The sequence below is a fragment of the Dromiciops gliroides genome, chromosome 3, assembly GCF_019393635.1.
Source record: "Dromiciops gliroides isolate mDroGli1 chromosome 3, mDroGli1.pri, whole genome shotgun sequence".
Classification (NCBI taxonomy): domain Eukaryota; kingdom Metazoa; phylum Chordata; class Mammalia; order Microbiotheria; family Microbiotheriidae; genus Dromiciops; species Dromiciops gliroides.
In genome coordinates, this window is record NC_057863.1 from 11505522 (window position 1) to 11528036 (window position 22515).

Genomic DNA, 22515 nt, shown 5'->3' on the forward strand with positions numbered 1-22515 from the left:
CTTTGCATGGAATGTCGGGCTTCATCAGTGGCTTCCTTCCAAGCCTTCTGAGCTTCGCCTAAGGAGAAGCCTTCTCGATTTCTCCACTTGCTCCCATTTTCCTAGAGTGACCGTCTCTCCATTCTGTTTCCCTGTTAGGTCACCCTCAGCAAAGTGTAACCTTCTAGATTGTAGGGACAGCCTTCTGGTTTTGTCTTTTTGTCCTCCTTGTCTGCAACAGTGCTTGTGTGTACATACATAGAGATAATATAGACACACGCACATGGACCCGGGACCTTTCTGTCATCGACCTCCTTGTACATAGGTCCCGATGTTACCCCTAACCTTCCCAGGGCCAGCCCACAACATAGTCACACAAATCTGGAAGAATGTCCTCTCAGCGTTCATGGGACTTTCTCTTACCCAGCTCACAGTGGGGCCCCATGTATCCTGAGCCACAGACGCAGAGGAAGCTGGCGATCCGGTCCTTGCAGGAGCCTCCGTTCAGGCAAGGCTGAGATTCACACTCATTGATTTCTAAGAGATGTGTGGGGCATTGAAGGGGAGAGGATGGGGAAGAGAGAATGGAAATGTTATCTTTAGTAGAGGGTCATTAATTTGGGTTGGGGGCAACCTGGCAGGGGAGAGAGAGAGCCGGCCTGAGGGTCAAAAAGCCCTGCCTCTGACACATACAGAATGGGTGACCCTGGGCAAGTCACAACCTCTCAGAGATCAAGCTCGATCTCTTGGACCGTAACTTGCAGAGAAGAGCTGAGCTGCTTTGGAAGAGGGATGTTCTTTATTTGGGAATTTCCTACATCAGAAATGATAGGTCCCTTCCCTATTCCCTCTCCTCGTTAGGAGAATTTGGGGAAAATCTGGTGACAAACCGTGAGAACCCTACAAGAGTCAAAACCAGGGATGGGAATCCCTGGTGTGATGGAGATGGTATCCACTGGTCTGGGAGCTGAAATGAAGTCGGGGCTCCCTGGTGATGATCGCCCCTGAAAGTGGGGATTGGGCAGAAAATCCTACAAGCTTTGTCCCCTTGGGCACAGCTGGCCTGGTCACCCTTCCCCCCAAGCCTGGGACACTTTCCCTCCTCAGTTCTACTTCTGGGAATCCTTTGCTTTCTTTAAGGCTCAGAGCGACTGCCCAGCTCACTTGGGAAGCTCTCGCCCACTTTGGGAGCCTGCTGATGTGGTTCAGGGTCTCTGCCTGGACAGTGTCAAACTCCCAGGTCACTTTTGGCAATGATAGTAGCACGGTAGTGATGATGATAGCTAGCATTTACAGAGGTGTGTGTGTGTGTGTGTGTGTGTGTGTGTGTGTGTGTGTGTGAGGGGCAACTGTGTCTTAAGCTGTATTTGAACTCAGGTCCTCCTGACTCCAGGGCCTGTGCTCTATCCTCTGTGCCACCTAGCTGCCCCAAGAGCATTTTACCTACGTTAATCTCATTTGTCTTTCACAACCATGCTGTGGGTCGGACATTATTATTATCTCCATTTTAAAGATGAGGAAACTGAGGCAGACAGAAATGAAGGGATTTGCCCAGTGTCACAAAGCTAGTCAGTGATTGAGGCCACACTTGAACTCGGGTCTTTCTGACTCTAACTGAAACAACTTCAACTGCCATTTTCTTTGTATAGACACTGTTTTAGCTGGGGGTGCTCTAGATTTCTTAGACTCAGGATGTCAGGGCTGGAAGGAACCCTCGAGGAGTCGACTCAGAATAGCCTTTGGAGAGCACCAGATAAAAAGAAGGGACGTTTCTCCAGTGCTGATCCCTGGTGATGTGCTTTACCTACAGTCTCTTTTTTTCTGAACACCACAACATTCGTGGGAGGCAGGTATGAAAGGTATCATTCCACCCATCGTACACATGAGGATCAAAGGGGTTGGGGTGAAGACTCTGTGGGGTGTTGTCTGTGAGAGGGCTTTGATAGGGTTTGTGCCAGTGATGTCCTTGTCTGGCACAGCCACTGGGGCATGCTGGGAGGGGCTCTGGACTGGGACTCTGGGGGCCTGAGTGGAGCTTCTCACTTTGCCACAACCACAGGGATCATGGGGGAAAAGTCCCTTCCTCTCTGGGCCTCATTTTCATCATCAGCAGATTGAGGAGTTTGGATCATGTGATCATTAAGGGCTGCCCCAGTTCTCATAGCACAGGCAGCACTGTAGATTCAGAGCTGGACTTTATAGGTCATCAAGTGACAGATGAGAAACTGAGGCCCAGAGAGAAGAAAAGGCTTGTCTCGGGTCACATGGGCAGTGATTATGGAGGCCCCGCTTCCCAGCTTTCATCTAATATGCCCATTCTCCATTTTCAGTGAAGGAGGGCATAAACTGGGGCCTCTCCAGCCCTCCCCCACCCCAGCACATTCCCAGTGGAAGCCAGTCACCATCACACTGCGGCGGGTCACTCCAGAGTCCGCGGGCTCTGCACACTCTGGGGTTGTTCCCGGAGCTGAGGACGAAGCCCTGCTCACACTCGTATTCGGCCAGGGAGCCCATCTTGGTGGAGTTGAATCTCACTTTGGTGTTCTTCACTGAGCTGGGAGGGCCGCAGTCCACCTCTGAGGGACCGGGGTGGGGGGGCAGAGTGGGAAAGAAAAGCCACAGTTAGTTCTGAGAAAGCCAGAAGCTTCAGCGCTCCGGGGGTTCGTGGTCAACCAGGAGAAAGCAATCCACTCACTCACTGCCCCATTCATTCCCTTCATAAAGGTGCGGGGGTTGGGTCGGATAAAAAAAAGCAAACGATCTGGGTTTACCCCAAGGGGGTCTCGCTTGGAAGGCGCCTCCTCTTGGGAAGAGGGGCTACATTCAGCGCCTCATGGCTCCCTGCTTTGCCTTTCCCCCTCTTCAGCACCCCCCCCAGCCCAGTTCATTGTGGGTACCTTACCTGACTGGCAGCGTTTTCCAGTGTAGCCTGCGCGGCAGCGGCAGCTATAATCTGTGCCCAGATCGTTGCAGGTGGCACCATTTTCGCAGGGGCTCATAAAGCAAGGAGAGGGAGCTGGAAAGAGAGCCAGAAAGGGCATGGGACCCAGCCAGACTCTAACCGGAATGGCCTCGGGCCGGACCCGCATGGTCCACGCTCTGAAATGGGCCTCGGGGATTGCAGGCAGAACCCAGCGTTGGAGGGTGTGGCCTGCTAGCCTGGGTGTGCCGCCCGGCTGCCGGTGCATCTCCGCTAGAAGGACCTTCCTCCGTCCGTGGCGATGATCTCCACAGGGGGAAGGAGTAGCTAAACTTTCCAAGTGCAGCATCCTGCCCTTTGCCCTACTCTCTAATGCTTCACCTGTGACCTCAATGAGCTCACACATGGCTCATCCGATTGGGGGAATGACAGAACTGGGATCCAAAAACAAGTGTCTGGAAGTCCTGCTCGAGGGTCCTGGAAATCAGGTTTATGGATGCGAGACAGACACCCACGTGGGGAAGATCAGGGCTCGCTGGTGACTGCGAGCTGAAGGGCGGCGCTTACCTATCTCACAGTGGCGCCCCGAGTAGCCTGGTGGACAGTCGCACTTGTATTTGCCGATGTAATGGAAGCAGGTCCCCCCGTTTTGACAAGGGCCGGAGGCACAAGAGTCTGGCTTTCCTGGAGATAGAGCAGAGTCAGCCGCTGCTGGCCTGGGCTTCTTCTGGGCCTCCCCAGCCATGCCCGAAGGACTTACCTATCTCGCAGTGCTTCCCTGTGAAGCGATAGGGGCAGCTGCATTGGTACTCTCCGTTGGACTCCTTGCATGTGCCGCCATTCCGACAGGGCCCAGAGCTGCACAGTCTCGGCCTTACTGAGGAAAGAGAGGAGAGAGGAAGAGCCAGGCCTACGCTGCCTCTAGGCTTGCAATGGTATTAGATCTCAGAACTCTGACTTCAACCACCTGAATCGCGGCTCCCTGGGGATAGCTGGGGCGGGGCAGTTACAGACCTGTTAGGTGATGTCATCAGAGCAGAAGTGGCTGACCCCAGCCAAGGGACTGGCCTTTGTTTCCAATGGGGTTGGGAAAGAAGATCACATAAAGACGCCCCAACAGAGTTTGTCTTTGCTTCCCCAGGTAGGCCGTTTGCCTGGGGCATCGTTTGCAAAGCTTGCCCTGGGCATGACAAGTGCTTGGTACAGCTCTGGGGAAGGACTCCGCTTCTGCCTCGGTCAGTGAGCACTAATGCCGACCTGCTTCCTCCTTTCCCTCACCTTTTTAAGTATCGGGGAGGCCAGTGGGTAAGGGCAGAGCAGCCAGCAGGGCTCCCTTGGACTTGGGCAAAGCCCTGGGCTGGAGAGGGCAATGCTGGGGCTCCTTAGCTGGGGGTTCAGGAGAATTCCTAGTGGGCTGCAGTCGGAATGATGGCACTCTTTTGTGGTGGTGCCCTGAATGGTCCTTGTCTTAATAGAGGAGGAAGCTGGGGCCTGGGGCAGTGAAGGCACTTGCTCCAGGGCACTCAGGGAGCCATCTTTAGGGGTGAGATTGGCATCCAGACCCTCTGACTGCAGAGCCAGTGCCAAGGAAATCGAGGGTCAGAGGGGGTAGGTGTCTTCCCTGTGCTCGCCCAGGTGGTTGGTGCCCTGCCCTTTATCTGCTGCCTTTGCCAAGTTCCCTTTCTTGAAGGGGTCACCAGAGCCGGCTGGTGGCAGGACAAAGGGTGCAGCCCAGAGGGAGAGGGAGTCCCGTGGCCGTACCTTTCTCACAGTGCTTGCCGTGGAAGCCTCGTGGGCACTCACAAGTGTAGGAGTCATCGTGGGCATCACAGGAGCCCCCATTGAGGCAGGGATCAGAATCACAGGGAGAAGGCAGAGCTGGGGAAGGAGCAACACCAGCTGGTCAAACACGCTTCCTTACCCAGCCTTCCTGAGAGGGTGGCCAGCAGCCGAGGGGGTGGGCCCCTTCGCCTCCCACTCGTATGGATAACAAGATAGGCCCATTTTTTTTTTCCTGAGTAGTTTTGGAGAATGATTTTTTTTTTTTTGATGGGGCAATGAGGGTTAAGTGACTTGCCCAGGAGCACACAGCTAGTAAGTGTCAAGTGTCTGAGGCTGGCTTTGAACTCAGGTCCTCCCGAATGCAGGGCTGGTGCTTTATCCACTGTGCCACCTAGCTGCCTGCCCCCCTGAATAGTTTTGATTCTTGGTTTGTACCCACATCCATTCTCTCTTATTCCCACACCTTCATGTAGAAGTGGTTTTATTGGAGAGGTGAGTGACTTCAGCGATGATCGAGTCCAGTCCTCTCATTTTACAGGTGGGGACCCTGAGGCCTGAAGAGCTTAAGTGACTTGAACAAGGTCACGCAGCTAGTCAGAAGTGGACCTAAACTGGGATGCTGTTTCCAGGCCCCTTTCCTTCCCACTGGTTATGTGACCCACTCCATGCCCCACCTTCAGAGGAGCCTTTCCTTTAATCACCCTGAATCTTGAAGGACGCCTCTCTTCCCCGACCTCCCATTTCCACTCACTGTGGTTGGCAATGTAGTCGGTGTGGCACACACAGAGGTAACTCCCGCCGTACTCCATGCAGTAGCCGCCGTCAGGGCACTGGGTGTTTACATTGCATGGTGTGGCAGTGACTTCTGCAGGGACAAGGAAGAAGCCCCACCCCCAAGCCAGGCTTTGGACTCCCAGAACCAGGTTCAAGTCCCTGGGGTACCCCAGGCACCCTCCCCTGTGGACTAGGAGGAGTTTGCCTACTATGGACGTCTCTCTCCCATCTCCCCCTTCACCCCCTTTTAAGAATTTATTTATTTATTTAGTGAGGCAATTGGGGTTAAGTGACTTGCCCAGGGTCACACAGCTAGTAAGTGTTAAGTGTCTGAGGCCAGATTTGAACTCAGGTACTCCTGACTCCAGGGCCAGTGCTCTATCCACTGTGCCACCTAGCTGCCCCCTCCACCCCCTTTTTAGGCACCCTAGGCTCTTAGATTTAGAGGGGACTTAAATGACTGGCCATTAACAGCCTGTGGCTCTTCAGGGCAGCCTGTACTGCTTTTCAGTGATGATGCCCCACTAGTGTTGGCCGCCAAATCAGCCTGGACAAGCACTACTGAGGGGGAAGCAACAGCCAATGGGTAACAGAAGAGATGGGGGGGAGGTGGCCCAGGCGGCTGCAGTTTGGGATGGCCAGAGGGTCAGGGAGGAGAGGCAGGAACACTGCCAGGTTGTCTTTGGACAGGGGCTCCCTACCGAATTCACAAAGGAGACCAAAGTATCCCGGGGGGCAGTGGCACATGGTGAAGTTTCCATCCAGGCATCTCCCCCCGTTACGGCACTCACAGTCTTCCGGGAGCTCTGTAACCAGCCAAGAGACAGAGACAAACCTTGATAAGGAAAAAGGACCCAGAGACCCTGAAAGAGTTGTAGCAGCACTTTTTGGGGTGGCAAAGACTTGGAAACAAAGTAGCTGCCATTGATTGGGGAAGGACTTGATGGACTGCTGTGGAGGAACACAAAGGAATATTGGTGCAGGTAGAAAACGATGAATGAAATGAATACCAAGAAGTGTGTGGGGACTTCGATGAGCCGATGCAGGGCCCATAAAGCAGCCTGCAGAGTAACTTCAACAACGGACACAGAAATAACAAAAGCCACCAAGAATCCAAAGGGAGAGATGCAAAATCAGAAAAAGCAAGCTTGGCCCCAAAGAAAAGAAAGGAGAAAACACCTGCACCCACTGCTTTGCAGGCAGGAGATCCATGGGCATGCAGTGTTGCTTATGGTCTCAGAATTTTTTGATGTATTGAGCAATTTTTCTGAAATGTCTTCTTTTTCTCTAAAAACATTTTTTGTTGTATGGGATAGTTTTCTGTGAGGAGTTGGGGGAAGATCCTGGGAGATGTGGAAAATGAAAGATATCAACAAAAATGTAAAAGAAAGGACCCAGAGTGTTAGGGTCCTGCCCTTCCTGCTGCCAGGATCCCAGGACAGCAAAGTGTTCATAAGGTGTTGTCGGGGTGCAGCTGTCAGAAAGCCAGCACCCTAATATGATTGTTGCCAAGCCCTTTGGCGTGTGTTCTGTCTGAGACCTCAGCCTAGATTAATTCAAGAAACTTTCCCCAAGAGCACGTACAACACAGGGACATGTAGGCTCACAGAACAAACTGTCTGTGTAATCAGATTCCCCAGGACGACATTGCTTTACTCCTTGGCCTCTCCTACTTGTGCTTGTTCCAAGGTCTAACAGCCCAGAAGCCTGGGATCTCCCTGCTTTTATTCTTTTTTTTTTTTTTCAGGGCAATGAGGATTAAGTGACTTGCCCAGGGTCACACAGCTAGTAAGTGTCAAGTGTCTGAGGCCAGATTTGAACTCAAGTCCTCCTGAATCCAGGGCCGGTGCTTTATCTACTGTGCCATCTAGCTGCGCCTCTCCCTGTTTTTAAACGGTATCTATGGGCAGCATCAGAGTGTGAGAAAAACCGATGTTCTTTTTTTCAGTTCTAGACAATAGCTGCTGCATCCCTCCCGTGGGTGCCAACGTCCTTTCTGAAGGACTGAGCCACCTTCCTCTCGTTGTGTGTGGACAGGAGGAGAGAGAAGGGGAAGAGATGACTAGCGATGTTGCCTTTGTTGCCACCTGATTGATTCCTTCTTTCTCCCTCACTGTCTTCTCTGTCCCAACACCCAACTCCCAGAAAACATTCACATTCATGAATGCTGGTGTACACACACACACACATACACACACACACACACACACACACACATTGACCCTTCCTCATTGAAGGATTAGTGAGGTGATTTTTAAAACAATGAGCCAAACAGGCAAACGGAGCAGGGCCCTGGCAGTGGGAGAGCTTGGCGACAGGCGCCACTAAGCCAGAATGACCCCGCTGCTTCTCAGTGTCTAACCGCACTTCTCTGTTAGGACCTCCCTGCACCCTCTTGAGCATGTCGGGGTCCCGGAGGCTCACTCTCTGCACAGTTGGGGCCCGTGTACCCGTCGGGACACTCGCAGATGTAGCCCTGGTCTGTTTCCACACAGGTGCCCTCATTTTGGCATGGATCGGAGAGACAGGCACTTGGGATTCTGGGGCCTCCTGCAAGAAGACATCACAGTGAATCACAGGTGCACGGAGGGAGAGGCTAGTTTGCTTTTCGTGGAGCTATGTTTTGTCTCCCCAGCTGGACTATGTGGTCGGGACCACATTTTATGCTTCTCAGCATAGGACACCTCGAAGATATTTTGTCTGGTGCCTGCTAGTTTCCATAAGGCTCGGAACAGAAGATTTCAGGGTTGAATGGAGTTTAATTCAGCAAACACTCATTCAATACCTGCTGTATCCAAGGCACTGTGTTGGGCCCGAGGGACACAGAGAGCAAGGAGAGCTTATGCTCTGCTGGAGGGAGCCCATGGAAGAGAGGGTCAGTACACCATGTCATTCTGAGCAGGTGTGGGAAAGGCTTTCTACACTGGATCCAGCTGGGCTGGAGATCCCCTCATTTGACAGATGAAGAAACCAAAGGCCAGAGAAAGGGCCTGACATCACATGGAGGAGAAAACAGATGCAGGATTTGAATTTAGTCCCTTTGGTGCCAAGGCCAGCCAGTGTTCTTTCCCCAGTGGCATGCTCACCCTCCCCTTCCTACTCATGTATCAAGGCTCAGGTTAAAGCCATCTGATTGTTTGTTTTCTTGCGGGGCAATGAGGGTTAAGTGACTTGCCCAGGGTCACACAGCTAGTGTCAAGTGTCTGAGGCCAGATTTGAACTCAGGTCCTCCTGAATCCAGGGCTGGTGCTTTATCCACTGTGCCACCTAGCTGCCCCCTAAAGCCATCTGTTTTTTAGTAGGGTGGAGCTGAACTAGCAGGACAGGCAAGCAAAGGGGATGCCCTGCCCAGTTCTACAGCCACATAGAAGTGGTGCCAAGCTCCAGGGCAGGTGCCCTGCCTTGGCTTGTGCTGCACCACCTCCTAGCCATACCACTAAGACATGAGGACCCATGAAGGTGGAAAGGTGAAGAGGCAGCATGGGAGAGTGCAGAGCACCCAGCCTTTGAGTCGCCAGAGTCCTGGGTTCAAGACTCTGCCTCTTTCTACCTGAATCTCCATCTCCTCATCTTCCTAACCCACCTCCTGGGGCATGAAGAAAGTGCTTTGCAACCTCCAGGGGGCTCCATAAGCCTGACAGCTGAACAGCTCTTCTTGCTGTCTTGGGAATGACGACTCATTGTGGTCTGAGGGCGATCCTGGGGTCTGGATGTCTAAAGACTGGCCAAGCTCAGGTGTAGAGAGGTTCACCCCCAGGCTGGCTCCAGCAGCCCCGGGAGACCCTCCAGGCCCTGGAGGCTCTGTGGGGGAATGGAGGAGAACGCCTCCTCTTAGAGTCACCATCCCTTGAAATACTGCAGCGGGGCCGTTACCGTGAGGTGCCCCTGAAAAGCTCTATTGTTATATAGGAGGGTGGGGGGCTGGGGGCAAGCCCCCCCATTGCTAAGGAGAGACTAGCTCCAAGGGCACATCAGTTGGCCAGCTCTCTGCAGCAACAGCCCAAGGTCAGTGGCAGTTCTCAGCCTCTCGTTCCCATGGAGATGCTCTGTTGTGGTTTAAAAATAACTTCCATGTGCAGTGACAAAGCACGGCTTATTGGCAATAGGAAGCAGGGAAGTCCATTGACTTGAAACGGTCTCTTCCTTTGATGAGTGCCACCGTGCGGATGACCACAGCCATGCCTTGCCACATCCTAGACACCCTCGGCTCTCCTGGGACAAAAATGCTGCCGGTCCTGCTTCCTCGGCAAACCTGCAGGCGGTTGAGGACAGCTCTCTTGCTGCTCAGTCTTTTCTTCTTTAGGCCACTTATCTACAGTTCTGCAGTCATTCCTTGCATGGGGAATCCACATTGCCTGCCCCTGAATGCATCCTGCTTGTCTATGTCTCTCCTAAAATTTGGCAGTGAAAACTGGACCAGCACTTCCTGCATGGTCTGACCAAAGCAGAAGAGAGCTGAACCATGATTTCCCTCGTTTTGGCTGCTGCGCCTCTCAGTGTAGATTAGTACCTTGTAAGCTTTTTCAGCTGTCATGCCACACTGTTGACTCATTTGGAACTCATGGTCCACCAGGATTCCTAGATCTTTTACAGAAAACTATGATACAGTCACATCCATGCCTGGAGTCAGGAAGATCTGAGTTCAAATCCAGCCTCATACACTTAGTAGCTGTGTGACCCTGGGCAAGTCACTTAACCTTGGTGGGCTTCTTTTACTTCATCTATAAAGAGGGGATAACAATAGCACCTACCTTCTAGGTTGTTGTGAGGATCAAGTGAGGTAATAATTGTAAAGCACTTAGCACAGTGAGAGCTATATAACCATTGGCTGTCATCATCATCACCCCCCATCATTGAGTTTTCTATCATGTATTCGTGTGGCTGTTTTTTTGCACCCAGGTGTAGACCTCTAATTTACTTGGGCCTTTGTTTCAGGGAGCCCTTTGGGGCTGTTCGAAGCTCTCAGTAATGTCCCAAAGGTGAGTTGGCTTCCACTCTTTCCTCTCAATGTTCGGTTCTGGGTTCAGGTCACTGGCCATCCGCATTGTTTGTCCTTGATACATGTTCTCAAGAACCACTCCTGTGGACCTTCTGCCCACCTGCCAAGCACAGGTTTTGGACAATAGTCATTCTTCCTCTCCTGGTTTTTTCCTGTACGGTTGATTGGACCAAAATCCCTTACGTGATTCTAGCTCCCATTTAGGTGACCTTGCATCGTTCTGAGACCTAATACAATGAGGATGGTTCCCTGGGCAACCAGGATCATACTGTCCATCCATAGGGAGGGCTACATGACAGATGGACTGTCCATCCATGGTGGATCCCTGTTTGATTTTGGCTCCAAACTGGACATCCACCATCGCAGGGCGGTTGTTCAACTCCCTGTTTGTGCCACTAAATATGTCGCATCTTTCAAGGAAGCTAGAAAGTGGCTTGTTGGAAGATGTCTTGGAAGCAATGCTTGTTCCACTGAGTTGGATGATTTTCTTTTTAAAAACAGTAAATGCAGAGGGCTCCCTTGTTCTTGGAACCTTTCATTTAGCCGCACTCTTGCTTGCAAGATGCCCTCATTATTTTTTTTTTTCACGAGGCAATGAGGGTTAAGTGACTTGCCCGGGGTCACACAGTTAGTAAATGTCAAGTGTCAAAGGCTGCATTTGAACTCAGGTCCTCCTGAATCCAGGGCCGGTGCTTTACCTACTGCGCTACCTAGTTGCCCCCGCCCTCAGTACTTTTTTGTGTGTAGGTTATTTTCATAAAGATTTAATCGAGTTGAGAAAATACACACGGGCTGGGTAGTTACCGATCTTCTTTTTCAGTGGTCAGTGACCCCGTGGGGATTCTCCTTCTTTCTGCCACTGCCTGAAGCTGACTTTTTGTATACACACCTTTGCTCTTGGCTCTCTTTGGAAAGCACACGGACAGTCAGAAGGTCCACAGGCGGATGGATGCTTCTGTTTCCCCTGAGTCATCTTCCCCCCATGCCATGCCATGCCGGGTGGCGGCCCATCTGGGTGTCATGGGTCAGGCGGATGGGACATCCCAGATACTTACCGTACTGACAGTTGCTCCCGTAGTAGCCGGGGGAGCAAGTGCAGATGTAGCGCCCTGGGCGGATGTAGTTGCAGGTCTGCCTGTCTCTGCAGCTCCGGTCTTCACAGGCTGACTGATCTGGGTAGAATGGAAAAGAAGGAACCTTAGTAGAGCCAGGCAGTGTCTGCAGAGCTTGGGGCACCCGAGGCCGGCTGGGCCCGGGGGGAAGAAAGCAAGAAGTTGGCACAGCCAGAAGAATGAAACAAGGCGAATTGAGGGGGGAAGACCTGAGAGAGGCCCTGGATGTTCTGGGGGGATTGCTCAGTCACATGTGGCGGAAGACTCTTTACCTAACTCACAGCGACGGCCGGTGAAGGGCTCTGAACACAGGCAGGTATAGTTAGCCACCTGGTCGACACATTTCCCCCCATTCACGCATGGGTCAGAGGCACATTCGTTTATATCTGCAGGGGAGGAATCACAAAAGGCACAAGGGAGTTCATCTCATGTTGGGAGGCTAGCAGGGCCAGGACGGTCACACTCTCCATGATGCCACTCTTCTCCTCGTCAGGATGCCCATCTGGCCCCTTACCAGTTTCACAGCTTTCTCCCGTGTACCCTGGCTGGCACAAGCACTCCGCAGTCCCGTTTCCAGTCTGGCATTCGCCGCCATTCTGACAGTCCTTGGAGTCACACGGGGATTCCACTGAACAAGGGAGACAAACACAGTAGTTGTGGGACAGCCCTTTTCCCAGCAGACAGAAATGTAGGTCTGGAGCTTGGGCACAAGGTTGGGGTTGGAGAGAGATATTTGGGGGTCATCTATGTGAAGGAAATTTTCAAGAGAGAGAATGTAGAGAGAGGAGAGGGGGTTGAGGGTGAGGCTTCAAGTTCTGTAGAAAGAGCGATAGCCTTAGAGATAGGAAGACTTGAATTCAGATCCTGCCTCAGACACCCATTAACTTTGTGACGCTGCACAACTCAGTTACCTTTGGTCTGCCTTAGTTTCCTTATCTGTAAAATGGCTATAACAGTAGTGCTTACCTACAGGGTTGTTGTGAGGTATAAATGAGATAATTAAAAAAAAAACTAACAAAATTTGTTCCCTGCCCCCATTACAGGTTAAAAAAATTTTTTAAACTTTTTTTTTTGTTAAGTTTAGAGTTCCAACTTCTGTCCCTCCCTCTCTCATTCAGATAAGGGTTACACATATGCAATAAATGAGATAGTATTTGTCAAGAGCTTTGCAAACCTTAAAGCGAGCCATAAATGTTAACTATTATTATTGAGGTCATTATTCTCTAAATAGTGGGGAGACATCCTAGCTGCCACTTCTTTGACATCTTTACATGTACAGAGGGTTTTACGAGCCCTGTCCACACTGTGAAGCCAGAAGTGCCAAGTATTGTCAAACCCGTTTTAACTGTGACTTGTTAGGACAGCTAGCTAGTAAGTGCTGGGGGCAGGATTCCAACCCAGGGCTCCTTTACTACAAGCCTAGCACTTTCTCAAAGGAAATGGATTAGGATTCTTCAGCCTGACCCCAAAGGGCAGAACTGGGAGCAGTGGGTGCAAAGCTGAGGCAAATGGAGGTTTGATGGAAGGAAGTTAGAGGCGTTCCTGAGGACAGGGGGCTGGGTTGTGACTGGCTTGAGGCCCCGAGGTCTCTTCCCACTCCAAGGTTCTGTGATCCGCCCGTGGTAAGACCAGACAAACAGCTACATGAGAAAGAAACCCAGATTTTCTGGGACTACGATCAAGCCCAAGTCGGGCAGAGACCTGCAAGCTTCCCAGGGATTCCAGGCAGGGATCTGTGGATGGTGGAGGCCTGGGTAGTGAGAGGAGGTGGGCATGGGAGCTCAGCATCCCCAGTGGGAACAGAGACATAGGATCCGGGAGCACAGACAGATCCAGGAGGAAACTCAGAGGTCATCTCCTTCAACCTCCTCGTTTTATAGACGAGGAAGCTGGGGCCCAGAGAGGGGAAGAAACCTGGCGAGCAGTGGTCAGCTCACGGTCAGAGAGGGTGTCCCCATGCCAATGGGGTGAGGCAGCCTCCAGTGTCCTGGAGCTAGGAGGGGGGAGAAGAAGCTGGCTCCAAGGCAGCATCAGGGTCACTGGGAGAGCTACTGTCAGAAAGCAGCTTGGGCCCGGGCAGGATGTCCCCCCCCAAGGGAGGGGTCCTGGGCAGTGCCAAGCTCCTTTGGGGTTCTTGCCGGGCCCCGCTTCTTCCCCTCCAGAAGAGACCACCACTTCCTGGAACTGTGGGTGGCTGTGGGAATACTCACACATTTCCCTGGAGGAGGTTCATTTGCCCAGTCCTCTGGGGCTCCTTCTGATCATCTGCGATGGGAGGTGTCCCCTAAGGAGCAGGAAGCCCCTGGGACGGAGGGTGGCCAGACACCCATTTATAAGAGACCAATGTGTCTACAAAGCAGGATGCTGACCAAGCACTTAGGAATTCTGGGCTCTACCGGGGAACCACCATATTGCTCTCTTCAATGCCCGCCAACTCTCTGTGCCTCAGTTTCTTCATCATGATAACCCTTTTGTCTCATCTGACTCTTAGGCATACCATGAACAAAAGAGGAATCAGAACAAGTCCCTAGAGCAGAGGCTGGTGGTGCACAGGCCTGGCTTCCTGTGAGACTGGGCCAGGAATCTGCATCTGTGACCCACACAAAGGCAGAGAGGAGCAGAACTTGCAAAGGGACAAGTTTGGGCTTGATGTTGGGAAAGCTTGCTGACTCTGTGAGCTGCCTCGGGGGCTGGGGAGAGCTCTCTTCTTGGGGGGCTTCGGGAGGATTCCTCCCCAGGTCAGGTCTGGCCAGATGATCTCTCTAGTGCACAGAACCTGCAGTGAGATGCCTGGCATGTGCACAGCCCTGATTCTTGTCTCTGGTTTGGGAGGGATGTTTGAAGTCTGGATGACAGGGGTTGCTTTTGGGTGGTGGGGCCTTACCTGTCCCACAGGTGGGCCCTTTGAAGCCTGGAGGGCACTGACAGCTGAAACTGTTCACGCCGTGTGCACAGGTCCCTCCATTCTGACACGGATGGGAGGCACACTCATTCACATCTGAAAGACAGGACATGAAGCCCTCTTCACTGGGTGGAACCGCAGGCCTGGGCTGGGCGTCACAGCATCCTCGCCTCGGGACTGCGAGCAGGGGGCCAGCTCCTCCCAGACAGACACTTACCCAGGTGGCACTTCTTCCCCGTGAAGCCCGCAAGGCAGGAGCAGGAGTAGGAGGGGTTCCCGGTGATGCAGTCGTCAATGCACTTCCCTCCATTCAGACAAGGACGCAGGTTCAGACACACAGAGGCTGCCGACACAAAACGGGAACTTTTCACTCTCAGAATAATACACTCGAGAATGTGTCTTTTACTATTCAGGGGACAGACTATAACAAACTCTGATTCACTCATTAGTTACTTAAATAGGGTAGGGACCAGACCTGTGATTTCATTGGCAAGGGGAATTGTGGGTAAGGGAAAGCCCGCTCACCAATGCACCTTTTCACCACCTCAGAGTCTTAGACAATTGTCTAGGACATTGGAAGGCTAAGTGACTTGCCCGGGTCACAAGGCTAGTACTTGTTATGGGTGGAAGTTGGATCCTGGTAAAAATGATCTTAAGAAGGACCCCTCAGTGTGTCCCCATGAATGGTGCCTTAGGTCTGATGAAGCCTTTCTGCCTCCAAGGCCAGCTCTTCATCTACCGGCATATCCCAGAACACATTGACTGACACACAGTAGGCATTTTATGGATGCTAGTTGACTGACTGAAATGGTAGCTGCCTCTAATATAATAATGATAGTAATAACAACAACAATAATAAATAATAGCTCATACTTATTTAGTGCTTTAAGGGTTGCAAAGACTTTATATACATTATCTCGTTTATCTAAAAATAATCACTGACTAGGAGCCTTCATTGTAAAAAGCACCATCCTGGGCATAAGGGGAGGGGTACAAAGATATGAAAACAGTCATCTCTGGATAAAATGAGCAAACAGAGGGCTGTGCATTCTCTCTGGTAGTCTCCGAGGTCTTAGATGTTAGGGAACATTATCCCTTCTGTACTGGAAGAATCCCCAGTGATTGGATGACAAAGGGCCCACCCTTCTGAGATCTGTGAAGGGACATGAACAGCGTTCAGGACTGGCTGCATGAAGCAGCATGGCAGCGATGGATGCCATGGGTCATCAGTGAGTGGAGTGACTACCCAAGTCTGCTGGACCTATTTTGTCGACTGTGCCATCCCTTTGCTGGAAGGATTGTGAATTAGGCCACTTAAAACCTCTTTTCCCCCCACACCAGCTCTAGACTAGCCACAACTCTCCCATCATGTCTGTGAGCAGCTGAATTTTTGAGCCCAAGGGAAGGAGCCCTCTATTTGTCTCTATCAACGTCCATTTTATTTGACTCACACTTTCATCCTAAATCAGTGAGATTTTTGTGGGGAACCGACTGCAATGCATTACTCACTTTCCAGATTTTTGTCATCCCTAAGTTTAAAAACCATGCTAGGCATGCCTTTGTCCAAAACACTGCTGGAGAGATCCCTGGGGCACTGTACTAGAGACTTCTCATGTTCCATGTCAACCCATTCATTACTACTCTTCGAGTATGGTCATTCCACCAGTGTTTCTGAATCCACTAAACCATCCACTGGTTCACCAGGAAAGCAGGAGAGGCTGCAACCCTTTGCTCAAATATTGGCAATCTGTGTCTACAGCACTCCCTCACTCTACAGTCCAATACTAACTGTCGTCTTAAAAAATGGAAACAGATCCGTCCAGCATGACCTGCCTAATAACACATTCTAGGATTCTGCTTGAAGTGAAGTCCACCTTGGCAGGCCAGAACTGGAGGGCTCTTGTCTCTTCCTCTTTTTTTAAAGACCGGGGCATTACTGACCCCCTTTGGCTTCTTGAGTCCTATCCCAGTGTCCATGATGTTTAAGAGACCCCTGAGGGAAGCTCAGCAGCAGCATCTGCCAGGCCTTTCAGGATGCGGGCCATCCAGGACTGACAACCAGGGACACTGAGGCACTGTCTTACCATCACCTCCTATCTTCATCTTCAACTGCCGATTATTAACAATAAGTTCAAGAGCTGGGATGAGGTTTGCAAAGCGCTTCCTGGTATTGTTGGATCCTCACCACGGGCCTGTGAATTACGTGCTACTGTTACTGATGAAGAGGCTGAGACTGGGAGGAGTTAAGGTTCTCACAGCTATTCAGCGTCTGAGACGAGATTGGAACTCGGGTCTTTCTGACTCTAAGTCTGGCACCTTGCAGAATGTCCCCTACCTATGTCACGAATCTTCTCTTTTTGGCTTCCTTGGTAGAAAAAAGGAAAGAAGACACATCCCTCCTTCCTTCCCTCTCTCATCTGTTATTGCAGGGCCCCCCAAGCCCCTCCTTCCTGTTAACCCCGTGGTGCAGACGCACGTCACACTTATAGGTTCATTCGAGGTTGCCTCTTCTTGCTGATGTCTTCTGTCCTCGGGTCTCTCAGAGAGGAGTCCTTGGCTTCCACATGGCCCCGCCTCATCCCGGCTGCATTCCCAGCCCCTCCCCCAGCCCTCTTGGTCTGTTTCCCCTTCTGGAGTTGATGGCTGTGGGCACCCTGCGCGTTCTTCCTCTGAACTCTCTGAAGCCAGCTCCCTCCAAAGCTACCTCTCGACTGCTTCTTTCTCAGACACAAAAGCTCCTCCTTTCTCTGCAGCAGCAGGTTTTCCTGCACTGCTCTGGCACCTCTTCCTCCTGGTAGATAACCAGAAAAGCCCGGATGGAGACAAAAGCTCCCTCACAGGGCTTAGGACTTACAGGGTCTGCACCTCCTGGAGGGGGTTAGAGGCGCTGATTAATTCTCAGGGGCCTCTGAGATCCTCTCGATGCTGCCTCTGGCAGTGATAGCGATCTCCAGCGTGGATGTGGGGTGAGCGGCGACCCTGGGGTGCGCTTGTGTAGAGGGTCGACTATTTTGGGCTTTCCCCCCTAGAATTCATGAGTCAGACATGTCCCGGGTGGCAAGGAGTTCATCAGCCCACGTGCTACACAATGGATGCTTGGGGCATCTTGCTTGATCATCACCAAATTGTAAAAAGAAACAAAATAGGAGTGATGTACAAGCGATGCGTGTTTCCAGTTTGTTTCCTGCCATCACACCCAGAAGACCGTAAACCTCACACGTCTCGAAGAAGGAATTCTTGAGGGCTTTCTCTCCATCTCTCAGCTTTCTTCTCTACAATGTGCTTTATGGTTCTGGTCGGTTCTTCTTCTGACCTCTTGACAAGTTTATGGCTTCCACATTTCTGCTCTCCTAGTGACTCTTTGTCCCCGGGATTGGGATGCCGCAGTGACCATGCGTGAGTTCCCAGCAGGGCACCTCCTTCTCTGTGGTTTTATAGGGTTTTAGAAATTGTAGACTTGTGGATTTGGAGTTAGAGCTTGGAGGCCTTTTGGTCCAACCCCCTCATCATGCAGGTGAGGAACCTGAGGGCCAGAGGTAGAGTGGCTTGCCTGAGGCCACCCATGTATAGGTGGCAGTCGGAATCTGAACCCAGATCTTTCTGACTCAAAAAGCCACAGGACTTCAGCAGCCTTCTGTTTCATCGATGAATAAACTGAGGGCCAGATTCTAGCTTTTCAGAATCTAGACTTTTGCCAGGGCATTCTTTTTTTTTTTTTTTGAGGTGACAAAGGCTTTATTTTCTTCTCATGAGAAGGAGGCACCCTAGTGTGCTGCTAGTGGGTGCCCCAGGGCATTCTAATAGCTTTTGCTCACACCAAATTTTGATTTATGTGATCAATGATCAATAAAATCTTTTCTTCCCTCAACTTGACCCTTCTTTGGATGTAGCCCCAAATGTCAGGCAAACCTTTTCTTTTCTTTTTCCTTCCTTCCTTCTTCTGTTCTTTCCTCTCTTCCTTTCTCCCTCCCTGCTTCATTCCTTCATTGCTCCCTTCTTTCCTTCCTCCCTTCCTCCCTCCCTTCCTTCCTTCCTCCCTTCTTTCCTTCCTTCCTTCCTTCTTCTGTTCTTTCCTCTCTTCCTTCCTCCCTGCTTCATTCCTTCTTTCCTTCTTCTGTTCTTTCCTCTCTTCCTTCCTCCCTCCCTGCTTCATTCTTCCCTCCCTCCCTCCCTCCCTTCCTTCCTTCCTTCCTTCCTTCCTTCCTTCCTTCCTTCCTTCCTTCCTTCCTTCCTTCCTTCCTTCCTTCCTTCCTTCCTTCCTTCCCTCCTCTGTTCTTTCCTCTCTCCCTCCCTCCCTTCCATCATAATTCCTTCAGGCATATGACCTTGCTCAAGTCTAATGACTTTAATGGGCTAACCCTTCCCGAGCTCCACAATCTTTTTCTGACCCGCCCCCTCACTCAGCAGAAGTCCAGCTCTAGGTGTGTGACAAGACGGGCACTGGAACAAAACAGGGACAAAAAGAGGAAACCCGGCCCCTCGCTGCCCTCCTCCCTCGCCCCACCCCAAGGGGAGACGCCTAGCGACTGTCCTCTTACTTGTGTTGCTGCAGCCCCCCACTTGCACCTGGGCATCATCGATTCTGAACACCCATCGCCCGGGGATACCCACATTTGTCGTCATCTCCACGTCGACGATGTCATCGGTGCGGGAGCCAGGGATGTTGAAGTAACGTTTCCCATCACCAGCATTGAACCCTGCCTGGGAAGACAAGATTAGAGAATCAGAATTCCAGACCCAGAAAAGCAGAGAATGGGTTGTTGAAAAGAACTGCGGGGCCAGGCAGCCAGGCATGGTGGGTAGAGTCTGGGAGATCCGGGTTTGGATCCTGTCACATTCTAACTATGTGACCTTGGGCACAGAGATAACCTTTCTCTGCTTTTCTTCTTCTCATCTGCAAAACAGGCATTGGACCCAAGGACTTCTAAGGTGCCTCCCAGCTCTAAATCTATGACTCTTATTCCAATGGCTCCCTCCCCCCTGAGGGAAAGACCAAAAGGGAACATAGGGAGGCTCTGCTTAGCTCAGGGCTGGACACTGGGATTCCCGTTGCCCAGAAGACTTAGTTCTTCATCTGGTGATGCCTGGATTCTCTTTCCCTGTCTCCCAGATTGAACTTTCACCTCTGGTCAGTGAGTCTGTGAATCCATCGTGCCCTTCTCTCCCTCTCCCCAGCTGGCATGCCTGGGGCTTTCCCTCCCACATCTCAGTTCATATTGCCCCCATGCCCAGAATGCCTTTCTATTCTTCTCACTGATCCAGACTCAATCCATCCTTCAAGGTCTAGCTGAAAATCTACTTCCTCCATTAAAGTTTCCATGGTAATAATAATCATAGCCAGCAATTATATAGTGTTTTAAAGTTTACAAGAAGCTGTATCTATATCTGTATTTATGTGTAAATGTCTATATGTCTGTAGATACACACTCACACATATATGTAAAATCTCATTTACTCTTCACACCAACCCTGTGAGGTGGGTGCTATAATTCTCCCTGTTTTATAGATGGGGAAACTGAGGGTGAGAAGATCCTTGACTCATCCTCTGTCTCTCTTGGCTGCTTTTCCATGACCTTGCTAAATCCCTGCCTTTGGAACTCTCAAAGCCCTCATCCTCTACACCTGATGTTAATGGGATGCTGGGATAGCAGCTCAGAGGCTGTCCCGTCCGGCCCCCTGCCCCAGACACAGGGAGATGAAGGCATCAGTGGCATCCTGGGTCTAGAGTCAGAAGGAGCACAGAAGCCATCCAGTCGAAGCCTCTCCTTCCAGATGAGGACACTGAGGTCCAGGAGGTGGTGACTTGGCAGGGAGTGGCCAGTCGGGATGTGCCTGGCTCTGGAGCTTCCTTCAAAGAAGGAGAGAGAGGAGGTACCTTGGTCATGGCACACCTCCAGGGAACCCTTCTGTAATCACGTCTCATCCTGCAGGAGCCCAGGCAGATCCAGAGCCCCGGACTCTTCAGCCCTTTGGGAGTCTGGAATCTCTTCGGGCACCCGCTTCCTCTACACCTGTGATTTGTGATTTCCTGCTCGCTGGAGACTCTCAAAACGGCCGGGAAAAGTGCCAGGAACAGCTCAGCTGGTGGCAAACGCACACATCCTTGTGGGCACCGTTAAAACCGAACAAAGGGATCAAATGAAAACAGGAGGGAGACTTTCTTCCCTGTGAAGTCGCTGCTCCTGAAAATTGAGGCTGGGGCTGGGGGTGGGAGCCGGACTGGCAGTGAGGTGAGTGAGGAAGGAACTCAGCAGCGGCGGCCAATGTAAAGAATAAAACTCGACTAAACCTCATAGCACCAAGGAGGGAGGGAGGGAAAGGGACAAAAGGCTCTTCCCACGTCTCTGGAGAAACACGCTAACAGCGTTCAAAAACAACCCCCACAGAGAGGTTTCTGGGAATGTGCTTTCCATGTGCCCACTGTCCTACCTGTGCGGCAATGCCTCCTAGTCCCGCCAAGTCGCCCCCGCTGCTGGCGTGCATGCCTGTGGTCCACAAGATGGACTCATAGTTGAAAATGGTAAAAGATAGCTTGCCATCTGTGATGAGGACAGTCTGGAAGGTGTTTACCTGCAGGGAAAGAATCACAGAACATTGAACGTCAAAAGTATAAGGGCCCTTGGAACAGAGAACACTGAATGTCAGAGTTGGGAAGGATCTCAGAGCATGGAATGATAGGACTGGGAGGGACCCTAGAGCATAGAATGTTGAATATCAGAGATGGGAGGTCCTTGAGGACAAAGAACATGGAATGTCAGAGTTGGGAACAAACCTAGAATATAGAACCAGGAGGGGAAAAGGGGGGGGTGGAGAAAGGGAAGGAGCTGGGGGAGGGAGGTGAAGGGTGCTGGGACAGGGGAGGGCTGGGGGAGAAGCCGGGAAGAGAGGGGAGAAGAGTTGGGGGAGAAGGGGGAAGGGTGGTGGGACATGGGAAGGCGGGGAGGGGAGAGAAGGACTAGGGGAGGGTGTGGGGTTAGGGGAAGGGAAAGTGGCAAGTAGGGAAAAGATGCTGCAGTTCCATCATGACAATTTGGCTGCCGGGGAAATGGAAGATGCCATTAGCTCACAGCGGGTCAAGGGGAGGACTTTCAAATCCAGAACTCTGTGTACTAGAGGTGCAGCAGTCATTGCTGACTCGTGTCAGTCACATGGGGGAGCCTCACACACCAGATTTCTGCCCACTCCGGTGTTCTATTCATCTGAACCATTTTAGAGTCCAGGAAGGAAATGGAATTGGACCAGAGAGGTAGAGGAGGGTAGAGTGTGCTGCCATGGTGGAAACTCCAGTATGTGGTTTTCAGTCTAACTCAGTGTCTCTGGGGATAGAGGCACGGGATTCTCATGTAATAGAAGAGGAGAAAGTATGTGGCAAAAGGTAAAATTCTAGTTACCATCAGCAAATGAGGAGATGTTGCCTTTGTCCCTAGATGCTTCAGTTAGGAGGTGTTGGCTCATTAGAACACTACTTAGCCCAGAAAGGTGATACATTGTGCTTGTCCCCCCCCCCCCAGGGTAATTTAAAATATGTGTTTGATGTCTAAATAGCTCCTAATCTGAATGACCAAATTAATGAATAAACCACTAGGTTAAGAAGAGAAGTGCAAAGATAGAATCTATTTATCTGAAATTCCTTCAGTATATCATGGTAATATCTCATTTATTTGATATCATTAGGGAATCACATGTTCTATGTATGAGTTTTCTGGACAGCTAAAAGCATTTTTCAAACATATTTGATAGAAATTATTCTAAACCATATCACATACCACCTGCCTTCTTAAACAGAGCACACAATTAGGCTTTTCTGAAAGACTCAGGGACCTCTTTGCCCCAACCCTAAGTGACCCCCGCTGGTGCTTTTATTGTTCTTGCATCTACTTTGTATAGCTTTTATGCCTCTTTTCACTGTTAAGCTGTCCCTAATTGTTATTGTTGGTGCCTGTGTACCAGCTTAGCAAGCCTTCCCATGCTTTCAAACATTCTCCTTCCCGGTTTTATGTGCTAGGAAGAACAGTGTCTAAAGTCACTCATTTGAGTTAATGGGTTC

The 22515-nt window shown here is 51.1% G+C and overlaps 1 protein-coding gene across 1 annotated transcript in view; it reads right to left on the bottom strand.

The window, feature by feature from the left end:
• SNED1 (sushi, nidogen and EGF like domains 1) overlaps positions 1-22515 on the bottom strand; it is an 85694-nt gene that overhangs the window by 30087 nt on the left and 33092 nt on the right. Inside the window, exons 3-18 of the mRNA XM_043993646.1 lie at positions 20898-21038; positions 19007-19169; positions 14686-14811; positions 14451-14564; positions 12081-12194; positions 11839-11952; positions 11510-11626; positions 7880-8005; positions 6157-6261; positions 5433-5546; positions 4661-4777; positions 3660-3776; positions 3467-3583; positions 2882-2995; positions 2382-2555; positions 403-516 (exon numbers count right to left, since the gene is read on the bottom strand). Of these exons, the coding sequence (XP_043849581.1) occupies positions 403-516; positions 2382-2555; positions 2882-2995; positions 3467-3583; positions 3660-3776; positions 4661-4777; positions 5433-5546; positions 6157-6261; positions 7880-8005; positions 11510-11626; positions 11839-11952; positions 12081-12194; positions 14451-14564; positions 14686-14811; positions 19007-19169; positions 20898-21038 (1987 nt within the window). The remainder of the gene's footprint in view (positions 1-402; positions 517-2381; positions 2556-2881; positions 2996-3466; positions 3584-3659; positions 3777-4660; positions 4778-5432; positions 5547-6156; positions 6262-7879; positions 8006-11509; positions 11627-11838; positions 11953-12080; positions 12195-14450; positions 14565-14685; positions 14812-19006; positions 19170-20897; positions 21039-22515) is intronic.